At 38.9% G+C, this 25512-nt stretch overlaps 1 protein-coding gene and 1 pseudogene across 1 annotated transcript in view; one reads left to right on the top strand and one right to left on the bottom strand.

Moving 5' to 3' along the window:
• The window catches only part of PLCH1 (phospholipase C eta 1), a 216310-nt gene that overhangs the window by 93401 nt on the left and 97397 nt on the right, over positions 1-25512 (bottom strand). The window contains exons 4-5 of the mRNA XM_057739608.1: positions 3159-3305; positions 759-1001 (exon numbers count right to left, since the gene is read on the bottom strand). Coding sequence (XP_057595591.1) covers positions 759-1001; positions 3159-3305 — 390 coding nt within the window. The remainder of the gene's footprint in view (positions 1-758; positions 1002-3158; positions 3306-25512) is intronic.
• Positions 14068-14451, top strand: LOC130855690 (60S ribosomal protein L31-like; annotated as a pseudogene).

Here is a 25512-nt window from a genome sequence, read left to right on the forward strand (position 1 = left end):
AGGGGGACATGTTTTTTAAAGCCATTCAAAATGTGAATAAGAGAGCCAAAGCATTCACCTAACACCCTCACTTTACAGATAAGGATATTGAGGCCAGAAAGGCCATGCATGTCACACACCCAGCTCAATCCCAGCAGAAGAGGAGCCTTCAGACCAAGCATGTTAATCATGTCTCTTGTCAGCACCACAGGACCACAAGAATGAGTTTAATCAAGAATGAGCATCAGACTCCAGTTTCTTGGACAATTTAGAGAGGGTAAATATTAGTAAGCAAAAAATAATTTTCCCTTGGGTATCAATCAATTCAGTTGTAAATTGAGAAGAGAGAAAAAGCAGGAAGAACTTAATACCTGGTATATAACTGGAACTCAAAAAGTATTTGTTAAACTAGAGTGACTTTACAACAAAGTAGGATTTTTCTCTAATTAAAATAAACGCTTTCCCGGTTACCTCATCTCTTCTGGGAAACTTTAGGCTGCATTTGGAGACCTCACAGATTGTGAAGCTAAATCTAGTCTTCTCAAAAGAAGTCTGCTCCTGAGTTCATGCAAACTTAAGTTTCTCTACATGTTCTATGCATTCATTTACTTTGGGAGGGAGTAAGGAGGGGACAGAAAAGTACTAAAGGTAAAGAAAAAGACAGCAAGGAAAGTGGATTTAAGCCTCAAAATTATGGGAAGAAAATATAGTCTAATACACATACACACACACACACACACACACACAGAGTTCAAAATTAAAGTTCTGGGGAGGATATTGGTCGTGCGTCCGCTGCCTTTTGGCAAGGGAATCTTCATCACTGATGCCAGCCATAAGATACTTGAGGCCTGTGATCCAGGTGCGGGCCTCCTCGGGGTTGGAGGTGATGAGGTCCAGGGACTCCATGTGGTTGCCATGGTAGATGGTGAAGCAGCAGCTGGGGTCAAAGTTCCCCTCAGCCTGTCTGTGGAATATTTCAGACTGCCGACCCTCCGTGACTTTGTAAATGGAGTCAATAAGTACTGTGAGGAAAGTGAGATACGCAGTTACCCAGCAGGTGAAGATATGTATGCAGATTAAGAAAAAGCAAAATCAACTTAAAATTTAAAAATAAAACTCATGCCTCTGAATCATGATATGAAGTCTATTATGAAATACAAGCTCTATTGTTTCCTGCTAGTAAACTTCTCCATGTACTACCTTCCCCTCCTGGGCAGTCAGATAATGCCCTCCTAGGCACTGGGTCAAGATGTACTGAAATTTATGATAGGAAGACAGATATGCCCAGCAGGGCAAGAAGACTGGGGGGAAAGGGGGCTATGAATATGTCAAATGCATAGTTTATACGTTTATGCAAGGAAAACATACAAAGACCTGGAGCCAATTTTGACATTTTACAATATGCATAAAGCAGTAGTTAAAAATTGAAGGGAAAAAAAATACTTGGTGGTAGGACTTCCCTGGCAGTCCAGTGGTTAAGGCTCTGTGCTTCCACTGCAGGGGGCACAGGTTCGATCCCCGGTTGGGGAACTAAGATTCCACATGCCACATTCCACAGCAAAAAAAAAAAAAAAAAAAAAGACAAACTCTTGGTGGTAACCAAATAGCATAACTAAATGTGATTGGGATTTATAGAGAGAAAGCTATGAAGCTGAAGGCAGAGGGAGGCTTAGACAGGCAGAGGGGGAAACGAGGCGGCAGCCCAGGGGAGGAGACATAAAGATATGGAAACATTAGGCCCACTCCAGAGACGCTGAACAGGCCATTTATGCTGGACTGGAAAGCTCAAGAGGGAGAGTGATGGGAGATAAAGCTGGAAAGGTAGGTAGAGGCCAGATTATGAGGCGCTGGAGTAACAGACCAGAGATGGGCATTATTTAGGTAGTGGAGCAACACTGCAGGCTTGGGTCAGAGCAGCACTTGCAGAGAGGATTACTTTAGACTAAAACAGTATTTTGTTTGCTTGCTTGTTTGGGGGCATGAACCAGAAGTGTTGCAATCTTACTGACTGCCCGTATACACCATCCACTCCTTTGCTCTGTCTTAATGGCACAGTCCCAAGTTTTCTTTCTTTCAACTATTCTCCACATGACTCACAGGGAAGTGAGCCTATGCCCAGCCCCAGGGCAAGTTCTGGTGAGTCAAGCCATGGGGGTGGCCCCACTCCTATGTTCTGTGATTGCTTTAGGTGTGGAAACATAACGCAGTTCTAACCAAGGAGACATGGGCACTCTGCTTTGAGGGAAGGGTGTGGAAAGGGGTTCTTCCCTCTTGAAAAGGAAGCACTGGAAGAGAAGCCCCTTTCTGCATCTTCACGATCCTATCAGCTGTGAAGCCATGTTGCTGCTGCCTCGATGACAATGTTAACACACAAGGGACAGAGCCAAGAGCACTCAGGGACACAGAACTAGAGACTCAGCGTCCCACGCCTGCAGCCAGCCAATTGGAGTTTCTTGCTATGTGAGAGAATAAATTTGTGTATCATGTTAAGCCTAATTAGTCGAGGTCGTCTGTGACTTGAAGAGGAAGGCATCTTAACCGACAGGGGCAGGAGAAACTAGCAAAATCGAGCTTGGTTAGGAGATTTCGCAATAGGCCACCGGAAAGGCGACAAGACCCTAGATGAAGGAGGTCCCTGTGAAAACAGGAGGGAGGGGGCAGGTGAGAGAGACACTACAGGGGACCCAGCAAGGACTTGGTGCTGAGTGTAAAGGTGTGGGAGAGAGGCTTTACAGAGGATGCAGATCAACACTATTTTACCTGATATCATTAAAACAATTTTGTTAATTCATTCATCAGTTAACTGTGCTCAGAATATGTCAAAACACTTTAAATCCCATTGGATTTATGATGTCCTTCACTTTTGTAGGAAAATAAAAAACCTCCAGTTATAAAACCTCATATCCCATCTAAAAGAATATGTCTCCAACACAGGAAAAATATTACCACTTAACAGCACTCATGGATAAGGAAACTTTCTATGGATTTAAATTCCCCCAAAGAATTAACAAAAGTAAAAATGGTCCTCTCTTATTGTCTCTTCACATTCTCTAACAACTGACCCTAAAACTTGCAAAAATATGAAAGTTCTACAGATCTGAAGCTTCCACAGAGCCCACCCAATATAACCTATGTGTTACTGTGTCAAGTCAAGCAAAGAATTTAAAAGTTAGTCTTACTTTTTGCCTTCTCGCTTTTCCTAGAGGGTCTCCATCGGAGGCGGGTCCGGTGCTCATCCAGGTAAAAGAGCCGGACAAGCCCTTTGGTCCCACGCTTCAGTTTGATCATCTGTGTCCCGGACTGCATTACACTCATGCATCTTTCAACTGCAAACAAGATTAGAGCACATTCAGCTCTCATACAATGCACGTGTGTCCTGGTGTTTGGAAACCTTACTGTCAATAAAACTTCTGATCACACCCTAAAGGCTCAAGAGCCAGGAGACAAATCTAGATGAGGTAATCTGAAGAGATTGTTGTTAAAGAATTGATTCATCAGGCTTAAACCAGTAAAAAGCCTTACCGATAAAAATAAAATTCTACTTCTAGATAAACAAAGCATCTTTTGTTCTAACTGGCAACACGCTTTTTGGTATAAGACCAATGATAATTTGATTCTTGCATTTATGTTTGTAAAGCAAGTTCTCAGACATCATGTTAAAACTTGTGAGTTTTTATATAGCCAGCAGTAAAAACATCTTATGATAATGCTTCCAAATGAAATTAACATAAACATGACTGGCAAAAATGTTTTGACAGCTGTTGAAGTTGTATATGGGTTCATATTATAATTTTGTGTATGCCTGAAAATAGCTAAATAAATGTTTTAAAATGTGATGAGAAAAAACATCAAGTTTTTCACAATTAAACATAAAATATTTGTTACTGAATTAAGCTGCTAGGATTTTCTTTTTTTTCATTTTTATTTATTTTATTTTACTTATTTTGACTGTGATGGGTCTTTGTTGCTGTGCACGGGCTTTCTCAGTTGTGATGAGTGGGGGTTACTTTCATCAGGGCGCATGGGCTTCTCCTTGTGGTGGCTTCTCTTGTTGCTGAGCATGGGCTCTAGGCGCACGGGCTTCAGTAGTTGTGACACGTAGGCTCAGTAGTTGTGGCTCACGGGCTCTAGAGCGCAGGCTCAGTAGTTGTGGTGCACTGGCTTAGTTGCTCTGTGGCATGCGGGATCTTCCCAGCCCAGGGCTCAAACCTGTGTCCCCTGCATTGACAGGTGGATTCTTAACCACTGCGCCACCAGGGAAGCCCCAGATTTTCTAAGTAGAGAAATAGCTTGGTGATTGAACTCAGGTAAAATCCAAATAACTTACTATCCAACTTAATGCTATCATTTAAATTCTCCTCTTTGAGATGAACCCTGATGGAAATGAGCATCTGGTTGGTGTTGCCTGTTTCCCTTTCTTTGTTAATAACACCAGCTTTTCCTTTGGAAATACTTCCCATTCCATGTGCCTTTGGTGGTGTGTCAATCACCCCAGGCAAGAAATGGGCACCTGACTTAAGCTGAGAGCAAATCTGACTTCCTTCCAAGGAACAGGAATCCTGAGGAGAGCACTAAAGGAAAACAGAACTGAGTCATTTTAAAGTACAAGACTTAAGAGACACTCCTGCTTGGCCACCCCAAGATGTTAGAGTTGTCGCAGTTACTCTTCCTGAAGCTGGCAAACTATTCCATTTTCCCCTTGGTTCTTCAAGTCATACAATACTCTTACAAATGCCCTTTTCTCACTGCATCAGCCAGAAGCAGATGCAACCATTAAAGCCCTAGAAACAACTGTCTCTGAGTACCTACCTGATCAAGCAGCATGCCATTACATAAAAGAAATGTGGTAAATCAACTTCAACAATGTTAGGCTTCAGATTCTTTGGCTAACTTGTTTTCACTAGGAAAGAATTTGATCCCAAAGCTTAATATTGTATGCACGGAGTACTCAAGGTAACGTCAACATAACCAACTTTCACTATTTACTCCATGAAGAGCCTTTTCTTTCCCCAAAGAAATCAAGGAAGAGCCGCACAAAATTAAGTATGGTTTCAGGATTTGATATGGCAAGAAAGATGAAGTGTAGGTTGCTCATTTCATCTGACATATAAAATATACAAGTAATAAGATACTGCTTAAGGAAAAAAAAACACGCAACTTAAAATGTTTACTTTGAAGCACAGAACAAAATTTGAGATTTGGTTTCATGCACATTAGTAAATTCACCTACCACTGAGCACCATTCATCTAGGTAGTGAAAGCCACAGATCTGAATTCTTGACAGTCGCCCTGACTATCTCACTCCAGTAATTAGAGGGAGAACAGAAGAGATCCAATGTGTCGAGATAAAATCCAGTCTAACCAAGCAAGCCAAAACTCCCAGAAAAATCTATTAGAACTTCTTTGGCCACTTTGACATTAGGTCACATCAATAAGCAGATATTCACAGAGTCAACCCCTGCACCAAGCACAGGGCTATATAATGAGCTAAAGCACAGAACAAGGAGAGTTTGACTTAAAGAAGTTAAATTTTAAGAGACTGGAACCTCTAAAAACAATAACTTATAAATGGTAGTTTAGAGTTATGGTTAAGAACACAGAGTTTGGATCCAGACGGCCTGGGATAGAATTCCATATCTGCCACTTACTAGCTGCAGGAGCTTGGGCACATTATCTAATCCCTCTGTGCCTCCATGTCTTTGTCTATAAGATGGAAATAATGTCGCCCCTTGAAATGTTGTTGAAGACAGTGAGTTAATTCATGTAAAGTACTGAAAACAGTGCCTGGCACAATATCAATGCTATAAATGGTAGCTATTATTATAGTTTTATTATTGATATTTTTAAAAATAAATGCCAAGACAAAAATACATGGGAGTCCATAGCAAAAAGAGAACATAGTATGCTGGGATGGGGAGAAGTGTGGTAACAAAACAGTGTCAATGGAGGCTTGGGGACAGGAAAGAGAAGGGGTATGATCAGAAGACAGGAAAAGATGGCCCTCTGTCTTTGGTACAGTGACCTAAAGGGGAATTAACAGGACATTTGATTCTTTGGGCTGAATAAGACTAGGTGTGGGGGGTTAGGAATGCTGGCCAAAGATTTAAATCCAATGGCAATAAGAGATTCACTAGATATTTCTGAGCAACGGAGTGGTGGGATTAAAAAAACATAATTCAGGTAGACATCTGTTTGGGAAAAGAGAATAAAATGAACTGTTTACACCAGAACAGAAAATTGAATTAACTGCACCATAAAAGATTTAAAGCAAGGACTGTAGACCTATAGGAAGGACTGTCTATACATCTGACATGGTGTCCTCTGCTTTATTCACACTGCCCCTTCTTTCCCTTTACTTTTCACAGTCCCATTTCTTTTCCTTGAAATGGAACTGCTATGACTATAACATTCTTAACATTTTAACAGGAAAAGCACAGTGATATAAAAGTTTAATCAGTTACTTGAGCTAAAAAATACCACCTACCACTTAGCACACATCATCCAAAGAAACCCAAACATTTTAGAAAGTGGAATCCAATCCCTTAGAGAGGGAGTGTGTTTGAATAATATATTATTCACTAATATATTAACTATTTAGCCCAACTCATCCATGGGCTAAAACTCCAGCATTATCCATTGCCATGAACTAGTATATGTGATCAAAATGTACTTGGCAGAGCTAGGGGCTGAAACAATGTGCTGCTTAAACTGTTTGTGTAGTTGCTTAATGCTTTCTCCATGATGTTCCCTATCACACAAAAAAGCCATGTAGTTAGAGTCAACTTGAAAAAATCAAATCTAATAAAATCTTGAAAGTCATCTAAACCCATTTCTCCCTTCCTCAAACCTGATAGTAGACAGCCCATTGGAGTTGTACAGCTAACCAGAGAAAGAGCACTCTCCTTCTTTGTAACTCATTCCATTGGGCAATAATCACACGTTAGAGACAAAATATTCTTCCAGTGTTATCTAAACTACTTAGGGGTCAGCATAATGTCTTCATGTTCTGCCTTCAGTTGAGATAGGTAACAATAATTACTACCCACTGTAAAAGTTCTCCAGCCATGCCAGATCAGTAGATTCCATAAAATAGGGTGAGAAATAAGGGGACAAAGGCAAAATTCCAGGGGCAGATAAACAAGAGAAGCGTGCCAGAGGTTTAGGATGATGTAACCTCATCACACACATTTCCAGTACCGGAAGCTATCTGGGGAAAGTCTGCAAGTACAGGTTACAGATTCAGGCAGCCACCAACAGTCTCTTTGATCTTACATTCTCCCTGTGGTGGCCTTAATATTTTTAGAAAAGGAGTTTACTTGGATCCAATACAGCAATGTTCAAGAATATTAAGGGAGAAACGCCCATCAGCCCATTACATAACACACATACTGTTTTTGTTTATTATGCTCCAGACCTCAACATGAATACAAATTTGACATATTGGTTGCAATCATGATATTTTAATCCATTTAGCACTCTGCTTTTTTTCATTTGTATTATAAACAGCTTCCCATGTTTTTACAGAGTCTTAATAATTATCATTTTAATCGCTGCCTAACAGAATAGTATAAATATTTAAAAAGCAGAACAGATGAGTAGAGGACTACATTTCTAACTTTATTACATAATTAGCATTTTAATACTCTCAGAGTCTCATCTGTAAAATAAAAGGTGTAACAAAGTGGTCTATAAGGTCCTTTAGAATTCAAGTTTTTAATGGGATTAAATCAATCATTTCTGCCACAGTCAATTTAAAATAAGTAAATTTCCTTAGGGGTTATCAGTTCACTAAGTCCCTCAAGCAGAAAATGCTGTTAAAAAATACACTTCTGATTTGAAGTATTGTAATAGAAAGGATAACTTGGGGGGAGATTCCCAATATTTCCACTGAGTCCATACAGCATCCATTTGCGTTTAAGTCTTTAAGCCAAGGTCGAATCCGAGAAAATCACATTCTATTAGAAATGCCATTCATGCCATCATGGTGATTTTTTCTTAAATGGCTTTGAGATATAACTTATATAGGTTAAAATTCAAATGTTTTAAATGTACAATTCCATGGCTTTGGCATATCTAGAGTTGTGTGACGATCTGAAGCACATTTGCAGTCACTTCCCATTTTCTCTCACAGTCCTAGGCAACCAACCACTAACCTACTTTCTGTCTCTACAGATGGGCCTTTTGCAGATATTTCATATAAATGAAAATCATACAATATGTGGCCTTTTGTACCTGGCTTCTTTCACTCAGCATGTTTCTGAGGTTCCTATGATGATTGTGTTCATTTGTTTTGTCTTCTCTTTCCCCTACTTCCCTGACATCATATTAAACTCCTCCACTGTCGCTTAGGGTAAAAATGATGCAGAATGGGAGACTGGCTGAATAAAATAATACACACACACACACACACACACACACACACACAAGGCAGTACTCTGCAACTATAAAAGATAAGAAGATCTCTGTGCATTGATACGGAGTTTCCAGGAGATACTAGTAAGTGAAAGAGGCAAAGTGTAAGTAAGCATATATACATTTATAGTATGCTACTTCTTGTACAATAAAAAAGATGGGAATTTTTTTAATATACAAATAGTGTTTATCATTACAAAAAGAAATATAAGAAGGATAACCCAGAAAACAGTGAAGCTGGTTATCTATAAGGGTGGGAGGGAATTGAGTGAAGAGGGTAAGGAAGGGAAGTAACACCTCTTCTAGGATCCTCCATGTTCAAAATTAGAATTAAATCATTAAGAAAGAGGAGTGGAAACAAACACAAAAAGTAAACAAAAAAATACACACACAGACACAGGCATTTGTGTATTTGCATCTTTGTGTATACATATAACTATACATTTCGTAGGTCTGTTCTCTAAAAGGCCAAGAAGCAAAATCTCCTCCAATAGTAATGAGCACACCTGGTGCCCTGCTCATTCTCTGCTCTAAAGGTCACCTTGAAACAGTTTCTCGCATACAGCCTCATGGCCATGCCTGTGTTGAGGCCACACAAAAATATCACTTGCACTCTTTTGTAAACACATCTATTCTAGGACACTGATCGACAAAAACTGTGCATTACCAGGCAAAAAAAAAAAACCAAAAACCAAAAACAAAACAAAACCTCCAAATCCTCTGCAAGAGAATCTTTTCAGCCAAAAGGTACATGAAAAATGTGAATTGATTTCTTGCCAGTTTCCACAAATCAGAGTAAATCTGTGTGGTTGAAAGGGATTCGTTTCTGAAAAAAATTTCATTTCTGTATGGAAAAGGTACCAAATAATGCAGGTAATGTTTCTGCCAAAGGAAGGAAAGGGAGATTTCCTAAAATCATCGGAGCAGAAGTACAGGGTATGCTTAATTCTCAGCGCTGACCAAAAACATATTTTGGGACCCGGTACACAGTGAGTCCTGAGGCACCTTGTTGCTGGGCTGGATGACAGAGTCGGTCCAGGTTTAGGGACAGGAGGAGGGGAAACAAAGTGACAAGAACAAGGATGCAGATACAGAGAATGGACTGGAGAACTCGAGGTATGGGAGGGGACGGGGGGTGAAGAGGAAACTGAGACGAAGCGAGAGAGTAGCACAGACATATATATACTACCAACTGTAAAATAGTCAGTGGGAAGTTGCTGTATAACAAAGGGAGTCCAACTCGAGGATGGAAGATGCCTTAGAGGACTGGGGCGGGGAGGGTGGGGGGGACTCGAGGAGGGGGGAGTCAAGGAAGGGAGGGAATACAGGGATATGTGTATAAAAACAGATGATTGAACCTGGTGTACCCCCCCAAAAAATAATAAAAAAAAAAAGGGGGTTTGGGTTCTGTCACTAACTAGCTGTGTAGACTTCAGAAGGTCACTGAGTATTGCTGATTATGCTACTTCCCTCAACCTAAAAACGCATTTTTCTCTAAGTTCTGTGATTCCATAAACAGCTGATCTGGCTTTCACAAATATTATTTTATCTTTCGATAAGCTGAAAGCCTAGTTCAATCCAAAAACCTATTAGAATAACTTTAAAGAAAAAAAAAAGCCGATTAACATCTGGATGTCTTACTACAGACACGAATTTTCAAAATGATCTTTATATAAAATATAACTGTTCTCACAGGGAATGGCCTCAACTTGAAATGCTCTTCCTCACCAGTAATAAGGCCTTAAAGTCAAATAATATCAGCTTATGAATAAGTATGCTTACAAACAGCCATGGAGAGCTCCCCTCTTATTAAGTCATGACTCTTCTCAGTGAAGAGCAAACAATGTGAAGTTCATTGATTTTTTTTTTCATTGCCTAAATCACTCCTGCAGAGAAGATAAGATTATTTGAAAGGCTTTTAGAAAATAACTGGTTAGCAGTAACATTCTGGAACTTGTTTGCAAACTCTATATGCACATAGTCAATGTTCGCAAAGTTGATAAATACATATGGGAGGATTTAGGTCAAAGAAAGGGTGAAATGAATTAATTAGTAACTTTTTAAATGTCAAAACCTTTTTTCTATTTTATTAAAGCCTTTCATGTGATACTTTCTTTTTTAATAAGACTTGTTTTATATCCAACAATTGTTTCTGGTCCATAATCATTAGCCCTGGGGAACAAATGAAATACAAACAAGAATGCATAACAACATCTTTTTGTCGGCTTTATTTTAATGTTATCCCATGGGGAAGGGGGATACGAATTAATTTTAAAATCCTAAATTTAGTTCTATCTACTATGTAAAGAGTTTTCTACATCGACATAAGGAATGACAATGTTGTCACTATTCAACAATATGCTTTGTATACATATATGTATATGTGTTATACACACACAGAGAGAGAGAGAGAGAGACTATAGATCCTGTTCTGTCATTTACTTAGTGATATGACATTGTACTGAATATCTGGGAGCAAAATTCCCAAGGCACAGTAAATACGGAGCTGTGTTTATAAAGACCATTGACATCCAGCAAGGCTCTTTCATGGTTCTCCATCCTGGCTGCACATTAAAATCACTTGGGGATCTTCTTTAAAAAGTGTTGAGCAAAAAGCCCCATCACGTATCAATTAAATCAGCATCTCTCAGGGTGGGACTGAACTGGACATCTATTTTGTTGATTTGTTTAATCCTCCCAGGGATTCTACTGTGTATCCAGAGTTAAGACTACTGACATATATTATGTGATTTATTCCTCTTAATATCTCTGTGAAGTAGGTAGAGATAATTAATTGCCTCTCGTTATAGAGTCAGAGAAATGAAGAACCTGTCTGAGGTCATAAAGCTAGGAAATGGCAAAGCCAGGACTGAAATCAGGTGCCCTGAGCCCTAGAGCAACTTTCATTCTGCTTCATGATGTGGACTGTCTGCCTTCAAGTCCTGTCTAGGCCACTAACTGGCTCATCACTGATAAGTCTTTCCAACAGCTTTGCCTCCAATTTTCTGAGCTATGAAAACAAGGAATCTGTTTGCTGGTTCCTTAGACCCTTTCTAGCAAATACTAGAAATCTATAACATACCAGGTCTAGCTTTTGGAAATTTCATCTATCACAGTGATACTACTTCACGGGAATGACAACTCTAGTAAGTAGTATGTGAAAATAACAATAAAATAGGAAGCAGGATGCAAAAAAATAAGGACAATAAGGAATGCGGGTGGGGAATGTGGCAGGGATCAGGTGAACTCCAGCGGAGACAGAATTTGAGCCTGACCCCTGAAGAACATAATAAGAGCACTTGGTGCATTTTTTAAATTGTTCTTGTCCTAGGTCGTGTACATTTTTTTCTTCCCATTTAGAATATGCAAACAGTAGCTGTGATTAAATGAATTCTAAATACTCTGTTTACCACAGTAAAAAGTAGACCTTGGTATTTCTTCGTAGTAACTAGAAAGCCAGTTTCATATATTGCTTACTCCTAATCTTAGTTGTTTCCTTGGTGACACTGGACAAGAGGACTTAGTGAGGATTAACCTTCCCTAAAGCTAGTAAAATGTTTTTTCTTAGTTCTGTTAAGAACTGTCATGTCAAAGTACAAAAGCATCTCTACTGGGTGTGTTAAAAAGAATACAAAGTTTACTATACCGCCCATTCATTTCAAAATGTTAGCTTGTTGTTTTACTGATGGTTAGGTCAGGATGGAAGTGTACATGGCTATTAGGAGACAGAAGTCCAGTGTGGTCCTTGGACAAATCCAGCTTCTCTTAAGGAAGCAGCTGGTCCCCAGGCTCAGCTTTCTTTGAGAACTGCTTATTGCTTGAGAATCTGTATTTTAAAAGCTCTCCCAGGTAATTCTGAAGCCCATTTAAATTTGGAAACCAGAGCTCCAGGCACCATTACTGCTCACTGCACTCGTTTAGCATGTGGCCAGTGGGAGCCAATCAATTTTCTACGTACAGCACTTAAGTCAGAGTCACTTAAATGAAAGAAGCAAAGGCTTACTAGCGCGGTTGTATATTAGGATGGTAACACAAGTTCTCATCCCCTACTAATAAAATATGAAATGTCCCAGTTAAAGCAAGGGTTAAAAGATACGAAATTCTGACTTTCAAATAATTGTTATTGATTATGTCTCTATAACTTCTTGTCCCCCAAGGGCTGCTCAGTACCTCACAATTTCAGATCTGTTCTAACTCGTACTTAGCTGCTACATAAGGCAGAGGCACTTTCTTAGTTCTGAGCCTATGACCAGTCCGCATTTTATCTGATCTCACCCACACCCCATCCAGAGTCATCTCTTTGAAAAGCAAGATACCTCAACAGGAAACTTACACAGTGGGTTCCACACACTAACAGAAAATAAGTATTTGTTGAAGTTGTTAGTGTCTCATTCATTTCTTAAAGTCAACTGTACACTGTACACGCTTTCCAACTACCTCCTGCGTTTTATTTTAATTGCATTTTAAACGAATGTCTATTTTGTTATGTAACAAATTCATAAACCCCCAGCAGTTCCCAGTTCTTATACTCAAGCCTCTATTTCCCTCATCAGCTACTGGTTTACAGAGTTGACCCTTTTTTGCCAAAAACAACAAAAAAAAAGTCAAGAAAGTTTAACTGATTTCATGCAAACTGTCCTAACTTTGTCTACAGAAGTCCTATTTCTGTGTGCCTATAAAGCTTTCTGTTTATGAGTCAAAAGAACAGACAATGGAGGAAGAGATCCACATTTTCTCTAGAAAACAAAGCACTTCCCCGCCCCCAAGTCTTTGTTGCTTTCAGGCCAACAGTCTCCCAGGGGCTGAAGGGTTCAGAGACCACCTGCTGAGCTGAAGCAGGCCTGGCACCTTCCAGCCACAGCCAGTTGGAAATCAGTTGTATGGCATTTAAAGCAGGCACTTTATTTCTGTGGCAGGTGGTTTTGTGGGGGGAAAAAATCCATGCTAAAAAAACATAAAAATAGATCTCCCTGTGGTAAGGAAAATGCCTGGGTGTACCCCCTCAGGTTTATTTTTCAAAATTCATTTGTCCCCATCCAAAGCCTGGTCCTAATATCATAAGCTTTCCTTTTTGTTTTTAATGCACATAAATATCACTAAGTAACCAGGCATTCACCATAGTTTATTTGTGGCATTTTGATTAGAATCGCTATCCCAAATCACTGCACTATAGATCTTAAAATCATTTTTTAAGTAGAAAAATCTAAAAATGGAAGAAAGATGAAAAAAAATTCTTTTAAACAAAATTTGCATATATAATCAGAGCAGATGTGCTATAAAGTTTTCTAAATAGTCAATCCCAGAAGAAAGGCCAGCATTAAAACCCAAACTATCTGGTTAGAAGAGTCCTTGAGTCTCTCTGGAAATAATTACACATCTAACACATGCACGCACATATGAACACAAACATCCTCACGATTCTTTAGCAGCATAACGGTACCCACCAAGCAAGAACAAACAGGGCTGACAAGTGTCCGTGATTACCCTGGTGGGGTCCATCTTGGGAAGCATACAGGAATTGACAAGGGACAGAAAAAAATGTCAGGGAGGGCCGGAGGATGTAAGAGATAGATTGAGAGAGTAGGAAATATTAGACACATGGTGGCAGGGACAAGAAGAAGCAACTGGAAGCAGAACTTTCAGTGGTGAAGAAGAGAGTCAGCTTTCCAACTCAGGCCCAGGAGGATGGCTCCTGCAAAGAAGGGTGGAGAGAAGAAGGGTCGGTCTGCCATCAAAGAGGTGGTGACCAGAGAACACACTGTCAATATTTACAAGCGCATCCGTGGATAGAGTTTCAAGAAGCATGGCCCTCAGGCACTCAAAGAAATCCAGAAATTTTTCATGAAGGAGATGGGAACTCCAGACATACATACTGACACCAGGCTCGACAAAGCTGTCTGGGCCAAAGGAATAAATAATGTCCCATACCGTATCCATGTGCAGTTGTCCAGAAAACATAATGAAAATGAAGATTCACCAAACAAGCTCTATATGTTGGCTACATATGTACCTGTCACCACTTTCAAAAATCTGCAGACAGTTAATGTGGATAAGAACTAACTGCTGATTGTCCAATAAAGTTATAGAACAGCAAAAGAAAAAAGAAAAAAAGAAGAGAGTCAGTGAGAAGGAACCAAAAGATAAGAAAGAGCTGTGGTCCAGGAAAAAAGTAGGAGGGTAGGCAGGAAAGTTGATAAACATCTGAAAGCCATCTTAAAGTCAGAAACATAGGAGACTGGGAGAAGTCCTGCATTCCATTGACATCGGTAGGTCAGTGGAATGCAGGACCTATTTCACCCACTATAGTCTATACAATTTTAAGCACATTAAACAATGCCATATGACTCAATCTGTCCTCATAGAAGCTTTTCCAGAGTAAGGATTCTACACTTTCTACAACATAGGCAAAGGATAGAAGTCCTAATGGAAAAGAATGCTAAATTTAACTACATGTAAAAATATCTATTATAAACTATAAACAGAATTCAAAATAAGCAAAAGATTAGGAGAAAAACATTTGCAAAGAAACATAACAGAAAAAGGAGTTATATCCGTGATTTAAAGGGTTCCTGAAAGTCAACAGGCAAAAGGATAAGAAGAGACAATTCACAGAAGAAATGCCCAATAAATAGATAAAAGAAAATGCTTAACTTTACTTATGGTTAAGAGCTTAAATTCAAAAGTGAAATACTCATAATATTTCACTTGATAAGCACAAATTTTAATGTGAAAAAAGCTATTGTGGATGAAGTTGCGGGGCTAATAAGATTATAAATTAGGTAACATTATTTGAATCAATTTAGCATGGGATGTAAATAAATGTAACATTTATGTAGCATTATTCACATAAACATAAAATAAACATGCCTTTTGACCTTGCAATCATAGTATCAGGGATTATCCTGTACAGACACTGGCATAATAAAGCAAGAGAAACAGGTAATGTGGCTGATCACTACCACCTTGTTTGTAATTGTCTATAAACAAAACTAGATATCATCTAAGTATCCATGAGGCTTGATTAAATAATCATAAAATATTATAATGTCATTAAATATAATATCATAGATCTAAATTTGCCAAAACAAAAAGCTGTCCAAGATACATTATTAAGTGAATAAAAAGTTACAAAGCAATATTTATAGCATGCGGATTCTATTCGAGTTTTGTAACACACATAAATATATGTTATATAGCCTTGGAAAATTTCTGAAGTTTGTGGAAAAGGAATGCTACTTAAAGAGGAAGAGACAAGGATACTTCAGTTCCCACCTTAAAGCATTCTATATTGTTAAACAATTTTTTTGTCTTTGCCATGAGCAAGTACTGCTTTGAAAAAAAAAAAAATTTTAACATATGGGAGGTGTTACAGTTACCTTAAAATCACATGTAATTTGCAAGAGCAAGCAAAAGAAAATATCGCCACCACTTTGCAACTCTGCCAACTGCAAACATGATGAAGAAAAAAAAAAAAAGCCGAAAGACCTACATTCAAATCCTGGGTTCATTTCTTAGTCAGATCGTCACTTGGCCTACTTAGCTGACTCTGAGCCAGTCGCCTCACATGTTAAACACAAGAATCGTGGTAAAGATTCAATGAGATAAAGTATAGTAAGTGTCATGCTCAAATCTCAGCACACATTACACCTTCAACAAACACTAGATTCTTTCCTTCTTGCTAAATGATATCAGAGCTCAGAAAAAGCAGCATCTCAGGGTACTGTCAGCAGATTCTGAATGCTGAAAACTCCATGGCAGGACAATACATCTGCTTCCAAATGTTGAAGGAACTTGAGTTTCTATGCCACCCTATGCAATGTGGCTTAATCCTGGGGTATCGATTCCAGTCCGCACATAGTTGACTCCAAATGTAAATCTCCAGCCACCATCCTCTGCCTTCAGTTTCAGGTTTGTATGTACAACTCTCTGATGGCAGTGCTGGGATATCTAAGAATCTTAAACATCACATCAATCCTAAACCTGCTCCTGCCCCAGCCTCTCCACCTCAATAAATGGCTCCATTATGCCCTAATTGTTTAAGTGCAAAACCAAGAAGTCATCATTGTTTCCTTTCTCCATCCATCACAAAGTCTGGACTCTTCATCTAAAGCATAACCCAAATCCACCGTTTCTCTCCATCACTATGGCAACCTCATGATTCAAACCCCAACATCATCTCTCTCCTGGATGTCTGATCATTCCAGCTGAACTCTCTGCTTCCCCTCATAAAAGTTCTCCATGTCATAGTTAATGTGGTGTTTTGTGGTATTTTGTTGTCGTTTTGTAGGTCCTTGGTGTTATTTTATATATAGTAGTTTGTATCTACTAATCCCAAACTCCTAATTTATCCCTCCCCTACCCACTTTCCCCTTTAGTAACAATGTTTGTTTTCTATGTCTGAGTCTCCTTCTGTTTTGTATATAAATTCATTTGTATCATATTTTAGAAGTCACATATAAGTGATATCATATAGTATTTGTCTGTCTGACTTACTTCACCTAGTATGATAATCTCTAGGTCCATCCTTGTTGCTGCAAGCGGCATTTTTTCATTCTTTTTTATGGCTGAGTAACATTCCATTGTGTATATATACTACACCTTCTTTATCTGTCAATGGACGTTTAGGTTGCATCCATGTCTTGGCTATTGTAAATAATGCTGCTATAAATATTGGGGTGCCTGTACCTTTTTGAATCAGAGTTTTGTCCAGATATATGTTCAGGAGTGGGATTGCTGGATCATACAGCAATTCTATTTTCAGTTTAAGGAACCTCCATACTGTTCACCATAGTGGCTGCACCAATTTACATTCCCACCAACAGTGTAGGAGGGTTTCCTTTTTCCAAACCCTCCCCAGCATTTATTATTTGTAGACTTTTTAATGATGGCCATTCTGACTGGTGCAAGGTGATACCTCATTATAGTTTTGATTTGCATTTCTCTAATAATTAGCAATGTTGAGCATCTTTTCATGTGCCTATTGGCCATTTGTATGTCTTCTTTGAAGAAATGTCTATTTAGGCCTTCTGCCCATTTTGTGATTGGGTTGTGGATTTTTTTTCTGTTATTAATGTGGTATTTTTTAAAGGTCAAGTAGACGTTTCAGAATAATCCAACTGCCTCTCACAATAAATTAATCCCAAACTCCTCACTACAGGCCTACACTATCTCCCTCCAGCCTCTCTCTCCTACTCTTCTTTCTGTGATCACTGGGCTCCACACGGTTCCCTAGTTCACTCTGACTCACTGTTCCTTCTCTCTCAGATGCTTTCTCTCCATATTTTTGCAAGACTGACTACTTCTTGCAATTCAGGTTAGGATTAAGTAACCCAGAGGAGTAGGTCCCCATCACCCAATCTGAAGAGGCCTTCTGGTTGTCTATTATTAACAAAATTTTATTTTCTGTCATTTCCCACCAAAATGTTGGCTTCATAAAAATAGAAACTTTTATTCACACATGATTCCCTGTCTAGAACAGGGCCTGGCACACAGTGGCGACACCATACGTTTTTGTTCATTGGATTAATGATTTTGTGGTTCCTGACGAACAGATTTAAAGAGATCTTATCTGTTGCCATGAAAAGTCTTATCTGTTGCCATGAAAAAAAATCGTTTTATGAATAAAACCTGGGGATTGATTTGTGTTTATCTCAGGAATGGTGATTTTTTTTTTAGCATTTTAAACTAAGGTAAGAGTCAATATGAATGATGAGAAAAGATAACTATTAACTTAAATGGCAATCAATGTGTCGTCATGTCTACAAATAATGAAGAATATGCTTAAAAGTGTTTCTATTAGACCTTTCAGAGTATAGCGGAGTCACCTAGCTGGCCAGAGAACTCATCTAATCATGATATTTTATTCTCCCAGAACTCCAAGTTCAGTATAAGTAAACTTTCTAAAGCTGTTCATGAGCTGTCCATGAGATTTCACTGTATTATAGATGAGGCAGTGTTATTATAAGCCCTTTCAGTTTTTCTGGTGATTCATCCCCTCATTTGGTATCTACCATCTACATTTGCTTTTTTCTGACTCCTGCACTGTAGTGAATCACACAGAAGTGAGGCTCCAACATTACTTTTGTATACTGTACATCACAAGGAGAAAAGACTAGAAGACTTTATACCAAAATGCCAACTGTAGTCATTTCTGGATTACAAGGTTATGGATGATTCATAATTTTCTTCATTTTCTTCTGTGTTTTCCATTGTTTACAGTTTGCAAGCAATATTTTAAAAATAAAAAATAACCTTTTTGTTTCAATATCTAATATGCTATTTGCCCACATGGAATAAGAACTGAGAAAGACTTGAAAATTAAAAGACAAATACTAAAATGCCTTAATTTGATGGAGAAAGTTTTTAGAATTTAAAATATTCCTTGCCAGTTACCACAAAAATGACTTTTTTTGAAGAGAAAAAATACTGCCTTCTTCCTAAAACTCATGTATTCTAACCATAAAATTTAATCCAAATTTATTATTAAAAATTTTGCTGATTCATATTTAAGTCATATTTGCCTGACTTAGAGTCATAGCAAAGTATAAGACAGAAAACAATTCTGGTAATTTTGGTAAATTCAGAAAAGCATAGTAGTAGACCCAACAAAAAACTCACAAGCCTTAAAAATGGGATAGTGTTCTTGCACATAAGTGATTGTATCAGCCTCAACATAATGCTAGGATCATTGCCAAATTCAGGGTATGCTACGTGTAAACATAATGCATGCACCAGAAGCAATAGAATTTTAGTCCAAAAAAACCACTGAGGCAGCAGCATAAGTCAGCACCCAGGAGATACACAAGCCTTCCCAGGATGCCTGCTCACCCTGTCCTGGGTCACAACATTCAGTATGGGATTCAACAACCTATAGACCCTCATCCCATAAGGCTGCTTCCCTGAAGATCTATTCACAGGACAATTACATCCCAGTCTGCATGCTATTTTCAATTTTTGCAACTGACTCAGCATTCCGATTGCTAATAAGAGCTGTAATCAGAAATTCTTTTCCTCTAGCAGAACAAGGGCAATTCAAACATCAGAGTTTATCCCCACAATCCAGATCTGAGAGCTAAAAAAGCACCAACTAGGCCTACATCTTCTTTAAATCTCAGAAAACATTTGCAGCACTGTGAAAGCAATGTGATTCTAATGATAGAAAACACTTTTGATGAATAATGCAAAAGCATCTGTCTTACTTAGGAAATAATCACCACTACTGGCCATTTGAACAAGTCCATTCTAAGTGAACAAATAACCAGAAGGATTCTTCTTTGTTTTCAAGTATTCAATTCAGGAACATAAAAATAATCGACAAGGTTCATTTAACTGGAATTATATTTCCAACCAATATACCCTTTCTTCTGTTCTTGAAATGTGGGGATCCAAGGTTTAAGCTATTCAAGCCAACTTGACTCATTTACAGCAGCTTTCAGTAGTTTCATAGTGACCATCAGCTCTGTCAGATGGTGGATGTGGCTTCAGAGGGCCATATCAGCAAATGATAATTACTGTGTTAAAAGAGCTATTCTCAGTGGCATAAATATTCCAGCTACCAAAAAGCTACATGTGGAAACCCCACAAAACCACCTCATTTGCTGTGACAAAGTATTATATTCCAACCCATTGCAAGCACACACTACTCCCTGTATCTCTATCAAAACAAAAAAGTCACATCTTCTTTAAATCAATTACCATGCGGTAGTCCAGAACTTGGAATTATTCAGGGCAACCGAATCAAGTATCTATTACCTTCTAGAGCCATCATCATATCCATGAACAAACCAGCTGTAAAGCAGTGCATCACTGGAGACTAAATATTTCCCAGTCCAAGCTGCAGTTTTTATAATACAGTTTTCTGCCTTTCTCATCTGTATTCTGAGATGACTAGACCTAAGTCAGTTTAACCATGTCTGTATAAAGCCATGACCATGTAGGCACTTTAAAATGCTTGATCACAAAAGATTTTTAAGGGCTTTGCTTAAAGGAAGATCTTACAAAAGGAAAAAAAAAATTCCCTTGTAGCAGCTTATTTAAAATGACAAAGACAGGGAAAGAGAAAGGGAGAAAGAGAGAGAGGAAGCAAGGAGAAAAAGGAAGACTTTCTTGAAGTTTTATCTGATTTACGGGAATCTTATCAGTAAACGAAAGCGGACAGTCTGCACACGTAGTTTTATGAATGCTCATGGCATCCACATTAATGAAGTGACCCCCAGTTAAATTTGTGATCTTAATACAAAGCTTGTTTCTAACTTGTCAGGTTCCTAGGCTAACCTCCTTGCCCTATCCCACTTGGATGACACATCAAAATTCTTTCTTGGAAAAGTCACTTTCACTTCTACTGCTAACATTGCCAGTGATGACAATGAGCTATCATAAAATTTTTTTTATGACTCAGTGTTTCCCCTCCCTTGAGTGTGAAGAACTCCTAAGTACAATATCTCCCTTTTTATAAGGGTCAGTTCTACTAACAGGACCAGAGGAGAGGAAGGGCAGGAGATGTGGTAGAACATGAAGGTCCCTCTTGAGGGTGGAGAGGGGTCTACAGCTCACCTGGAGGAGGTACTGAGAGTTTCCTATTGTCCAGGCGCCCACCTTCTCAAATATGTCATAGTCCAAAAATGTAAATGTCCTAAGAGGCTACAATTTTTAAATGTCATAATCTTCTTGTTTTACTTATTGTCTGTCTCTCCCATTAGAATGTAAGTTCCATGAAGTTAAGAGTTTTTATCTGGAAATGAAAATCAAAACCACAAAGAGGTATCGCCTCACACAGGTCAGAATGGCCATCAAAAAATCTACAAACAATAAATTCTGGAGAGGGTGTGGAGAAAAGGAAACCCTCCTACAGTGTTGGTGGGAATATAAATTGATAACAGCCACTATAGAGAACACTATGGAGGTTCCTTAAAAAACTAAAAATAGAAGTATAATATGACCCAGCAATCCCACTCCTGGGCAAACCATAATTCAAAAAGATTTTTGCAGCACAATGTTCATTGCAGCACTGTTTACAATAGCCAGGACATGGAAGCAACAGAATGGATAAAGAAGATATGGTACATATATACAATGGAATATTACTCAGCCATAAAAAGGGATGAAATTGTGCCATTTGCAGAGATGTGGACAGACTTAGAGACTATCATACAGAGTGAAGTAAGTCAGAAAAAACCAAATATCATAATATCATTTATATGTGAAATCTAGAAAAATGATACAGATGAACTTATTTGCAAAGCAGAAATAGAGACACAGACATAGAGAACAAACACATGGACACCAGGAGGGGAAAGGAGAGTGGGATGAATTGGGAGATTGGGATTGACATATATACACTATTATGTATAAAATAGATAACTAAAAGAAAAATAAATAAATAAAATAAAATAAAATAAAATAAAATAAAATAGATAACTAATGAGAATCTACTGTATAGTACAGGGAACTGTACTCAATGCTCTGTGGTGACCTAAATGGGAAGGATATATATATATGTAGTTGATTCACTTTGCTGTACAGCAGAAACTAACACAACATTGTAAAGCAACTATATGCCAATAAAAATTTTAAAAAAGAAACATGAAAAGTAAAAAAAAAAAAAAGGAATTATTATTAATGCTATATCCCCCCCATACCTGCCACTAAACACTCTATAAATAGTTAATGAGTAAATCAAAGGATAAATTATAGCAAAGTCTCCATGCTGATGCATTCCTGACTCAACCATTTCTTTCTTTTTTTTATAAATTTATTTATTTATTTATTTATTTTATTGGCTGTGTTGGGTCTTCGTTGCTGCACATGGGCTTTCTCTAGTTGTGGCGAGCAGGGGCTACTCTTCCTTGTGGTGCACAGGCTTCTCATTGCCGTGGCTTCTCTTGTTGTAGAGCACGGGCTCTAGGCACGTGGGCTTCAGTAGTTGTGTCACATGCGCTCAACAGTTGTGGCTCACGGGCTCTAGAGCACAGGCTCAGTAGTTGTGGCACACAGGCTTAGTTGCTCCACGGCATGTAGTATCTTCCTGGGGCAGGGATCAAACCCATGTCCCCTGCATTGGCAGGCAGATTCTTACCCACTGCACCACCTAGGAAGTCCTTCAACCATTCTTAACTAAGGTAAACATACATTTAGTGGGCTGAAATCCGTGACTTCAGATTCCTGTGAGTTGTCTAACTGTATCAATAACTAAGCCTTAAGCAGACCTATAACACTCTGCTGCTTTATCACCCTAGGGTGACAGGGAAAGTTTCATTATAATATCAAATTAACTGTTAAACTAATCTCATGAGTCCTCCTGAAACAATCAACCTAATCTCTTGGAATCAAAACAGCTCAAAAAAAAAACAGGACATTCATGACCAGAAGAGGGATGCAAGGAGGCTGGCCATCTCCCCTCCAACCAAAAACAAGGCACTGTGTTGTGCTAGGATGGTGCACTTGCTCTATAAGCAGAGGAAAATCAGTACTCATTTGTACCACCTACTGATGACTGGCAAATAAAAAATAAGCACTGTTCAGGGTAGCACTGAAAAAGATAGCTTCTTTTCTCCCAAACCATGAGGCCAATAGTGGCATCACCCTTTCTCTTTTCCCATAAGGCTCACAGTGGTGAGCGGGGCTGAAATGTTGAGGCAGCTGGTCACCAGGACCAGTAGTGGGCAGTGGGGTATTATTGAGCACAGGCAGGGAAATGAGGACTACATGAAGGCTAAATGGATTCAACCTATGTGGTCCAGGGGCTTCCTAGGTGGCGCAGTGGTTAAGAATCCTCCTGCCAATGCAGAGGACACGGGTTTGATCCCTGCTCCAGGAAGATCCCACATGCCGCGGAGCAACTAATCCCATGCGCCAAAAAAACAAACAAACAAAAAAAACCTATGTGGTCCAGAGCTAGGCTCACTGTCTAGCATGCAGAGCTAAGGTGTGGCTCTGGGCTACAGGAAAAAAAGCTCAAGAAAATGACTTCCAATTGCCATCAGAACTGCTACTTAATTAAGTAAGCAGGGCCCAGGAGGTATGAGAAAGCAGATTCAGCCCCTCTACCAAAAACTGAATCAAACTTCATGCCAGAGAAAGATAGATAACAGAAAGAGAGGGAGGGGTAGGAGCAGGGAGAGGTGCCCAAGGACCAACTATGTCTGTAACGTTGACTTTCTCTAAACGACAGAGTGGAGCACGGGATACCAGGGTGAGTCTTACACCATTCTGTGTACTTGTCTGTACAGCTGAAATATTCCATATGGAGAGAGGGTAGTTCAGTGGTAAGAGCATGGACTGTTGAGGCCTTGGGCAAATTACATAACTTCCCTGGAATCACTTCCTTCATTGTAACAGAGCATAATAATGGTATCTGTTTTGTAGGTGAGGATTAAATGAATAAGGGCTTAGAAGAGTACCTGACACATAATGTCAGACTTTTACAGTGCCATTTATTTCATAATTTTAAAAATTAAAATCTCCCAGCTCTATTACCACTTCTCAAACACTCCAACTCCCAAAATGCCTGGTAATGATTCTTTTTACACCACAAGGTATTTCTCAAGCTGTGCAGCTTCTATTTTCCTCCATCTGGGCATTTCAGTAACTTTAAAAGCTGAAAGCAGAGTGCCCATGGGGAAAAAAAAAAAAAGGAATATGCAACACTTCAGTCAGCTTCCAGCAGCTATCGATAATCCAAATCCTACAGCCTGCTCTGAGAGTATCGCATACATTGTGCGCTTTCCTTCATCCTCCGAAAAAAAGATGAACACCTGATTTTAAGCTATCCCACTCCAAACATTAGAAATTCCCTATATCTCAAAACAAAAACATCAGCTGCGGTGCATCTTGTTTTTATGACATGCGCTAGTGCTTGCAGAGCAAATCCTACAGTTCTATTCAGTCGTTGGAAGTTTTTTGCCTGCAAGTCTAGGAGCTTCCACCTGACGAAAAAACAGGCCTAGGGGTAAGAGCACTACTTGGAAAACTGATTTTTAAACATTAATCAATTTTTTGCTTTTCCTTAAAAATTAATTCATTACTAAAATATATGCATTGAAGTTGGAATTCTCCCTGTGAAAGTCACTATTTTTTGCAGGAATGTGGGTTTCTCATGTTGTTTTAAAAGTCTCAGCTAATGTTGCCTTTAGTATGAAATTTCAAAAATAAAATGATCCCAAAAATCTATGGAAAAAAATATATATGCATTGAACTGCTCCTCAATTACTCTGTGTAGATGCTTTGGGCTACAAGCAAGAGAAAGACCAACTATTGATAAATTGCTTAAATAATAAAGATTTTTTAATCCCATATAGTAAGTTTGAAAGGTAGTAACATTGTTAGTTCATTTAGCAATTCAATAATTCATTATAAAATCCAAGTTTCTTCCTAAATTGATAGGTTACCAAATGTATAATAGCAGCTCCAGGCATCATGTCCTCCTATCATTTCACTATATCATTTTTTGTTATTTTTTTTATTTTTTGGGGGGGTACACCAGGTTCAATCATCCGTTTTTATACACATATCCCCATCTTCCCTCCCTTCCTTGACTTCCCCCCCCAAGCCCCCCCCACCCTCCCCGCCCCAGTCCTCAAAGGCATCTTCCATCCTCGAGTTGGACTCCCTTTGTTATACAACAACTTCCCACTGACTATTTTACACTTGGTAGTATATATATGTCTGTGTTACTCTCTTGCTTCGTCTCAGTTTCCCCTTCACCCCCCGCCCCCTCCCATACCTCGAGTTCTCCAGTCCATTCTCTGTATCTGCATCCTTGTTCTGGTCACTGAGTCCAACAGTACCATTTTTAGATTCCGTATATGTGAGTTAGCATACAATATTTGTCCTTCTCTTTCTGACTTACTTCACTCTGTATGACAGACTGTAGTTCTACCCACCTGATTACATATAGCTCCATCTCATCCCTTTTTATAGCTGAGTAATATTCCATTGTATATATATGCCACATCTTCTGTATCCATTCATTTGTTGATGGGCATTTAGGTTGCTTCCATGTCCTGGCTATTGTAGATAGTGCTGCAATAAACATTATGGTACAAGTTTCTTTTGGGATTATGGTTTTCTTTGGGTATATGCCCAGGAGTGGGATGACTGGATCATATGGTAGTTCTATTTGTA

This window comes from Hippopotamus amphibius, chromosome 6 (assembly GCF_030028045.1).
Source record: "Hippopotamus amphibius kiboko isolate mHipAmp2 chromosome 6, mHipAmp2.hap2, whole genome shotgun sequence".
Classification (NCBI taxonomy): Eukaryota; Metazoa; Chordata; class Mammalia; order Artiodactyla; family Hippopotamidae; genus Hippopotamus; species Hippopotamus amphibius.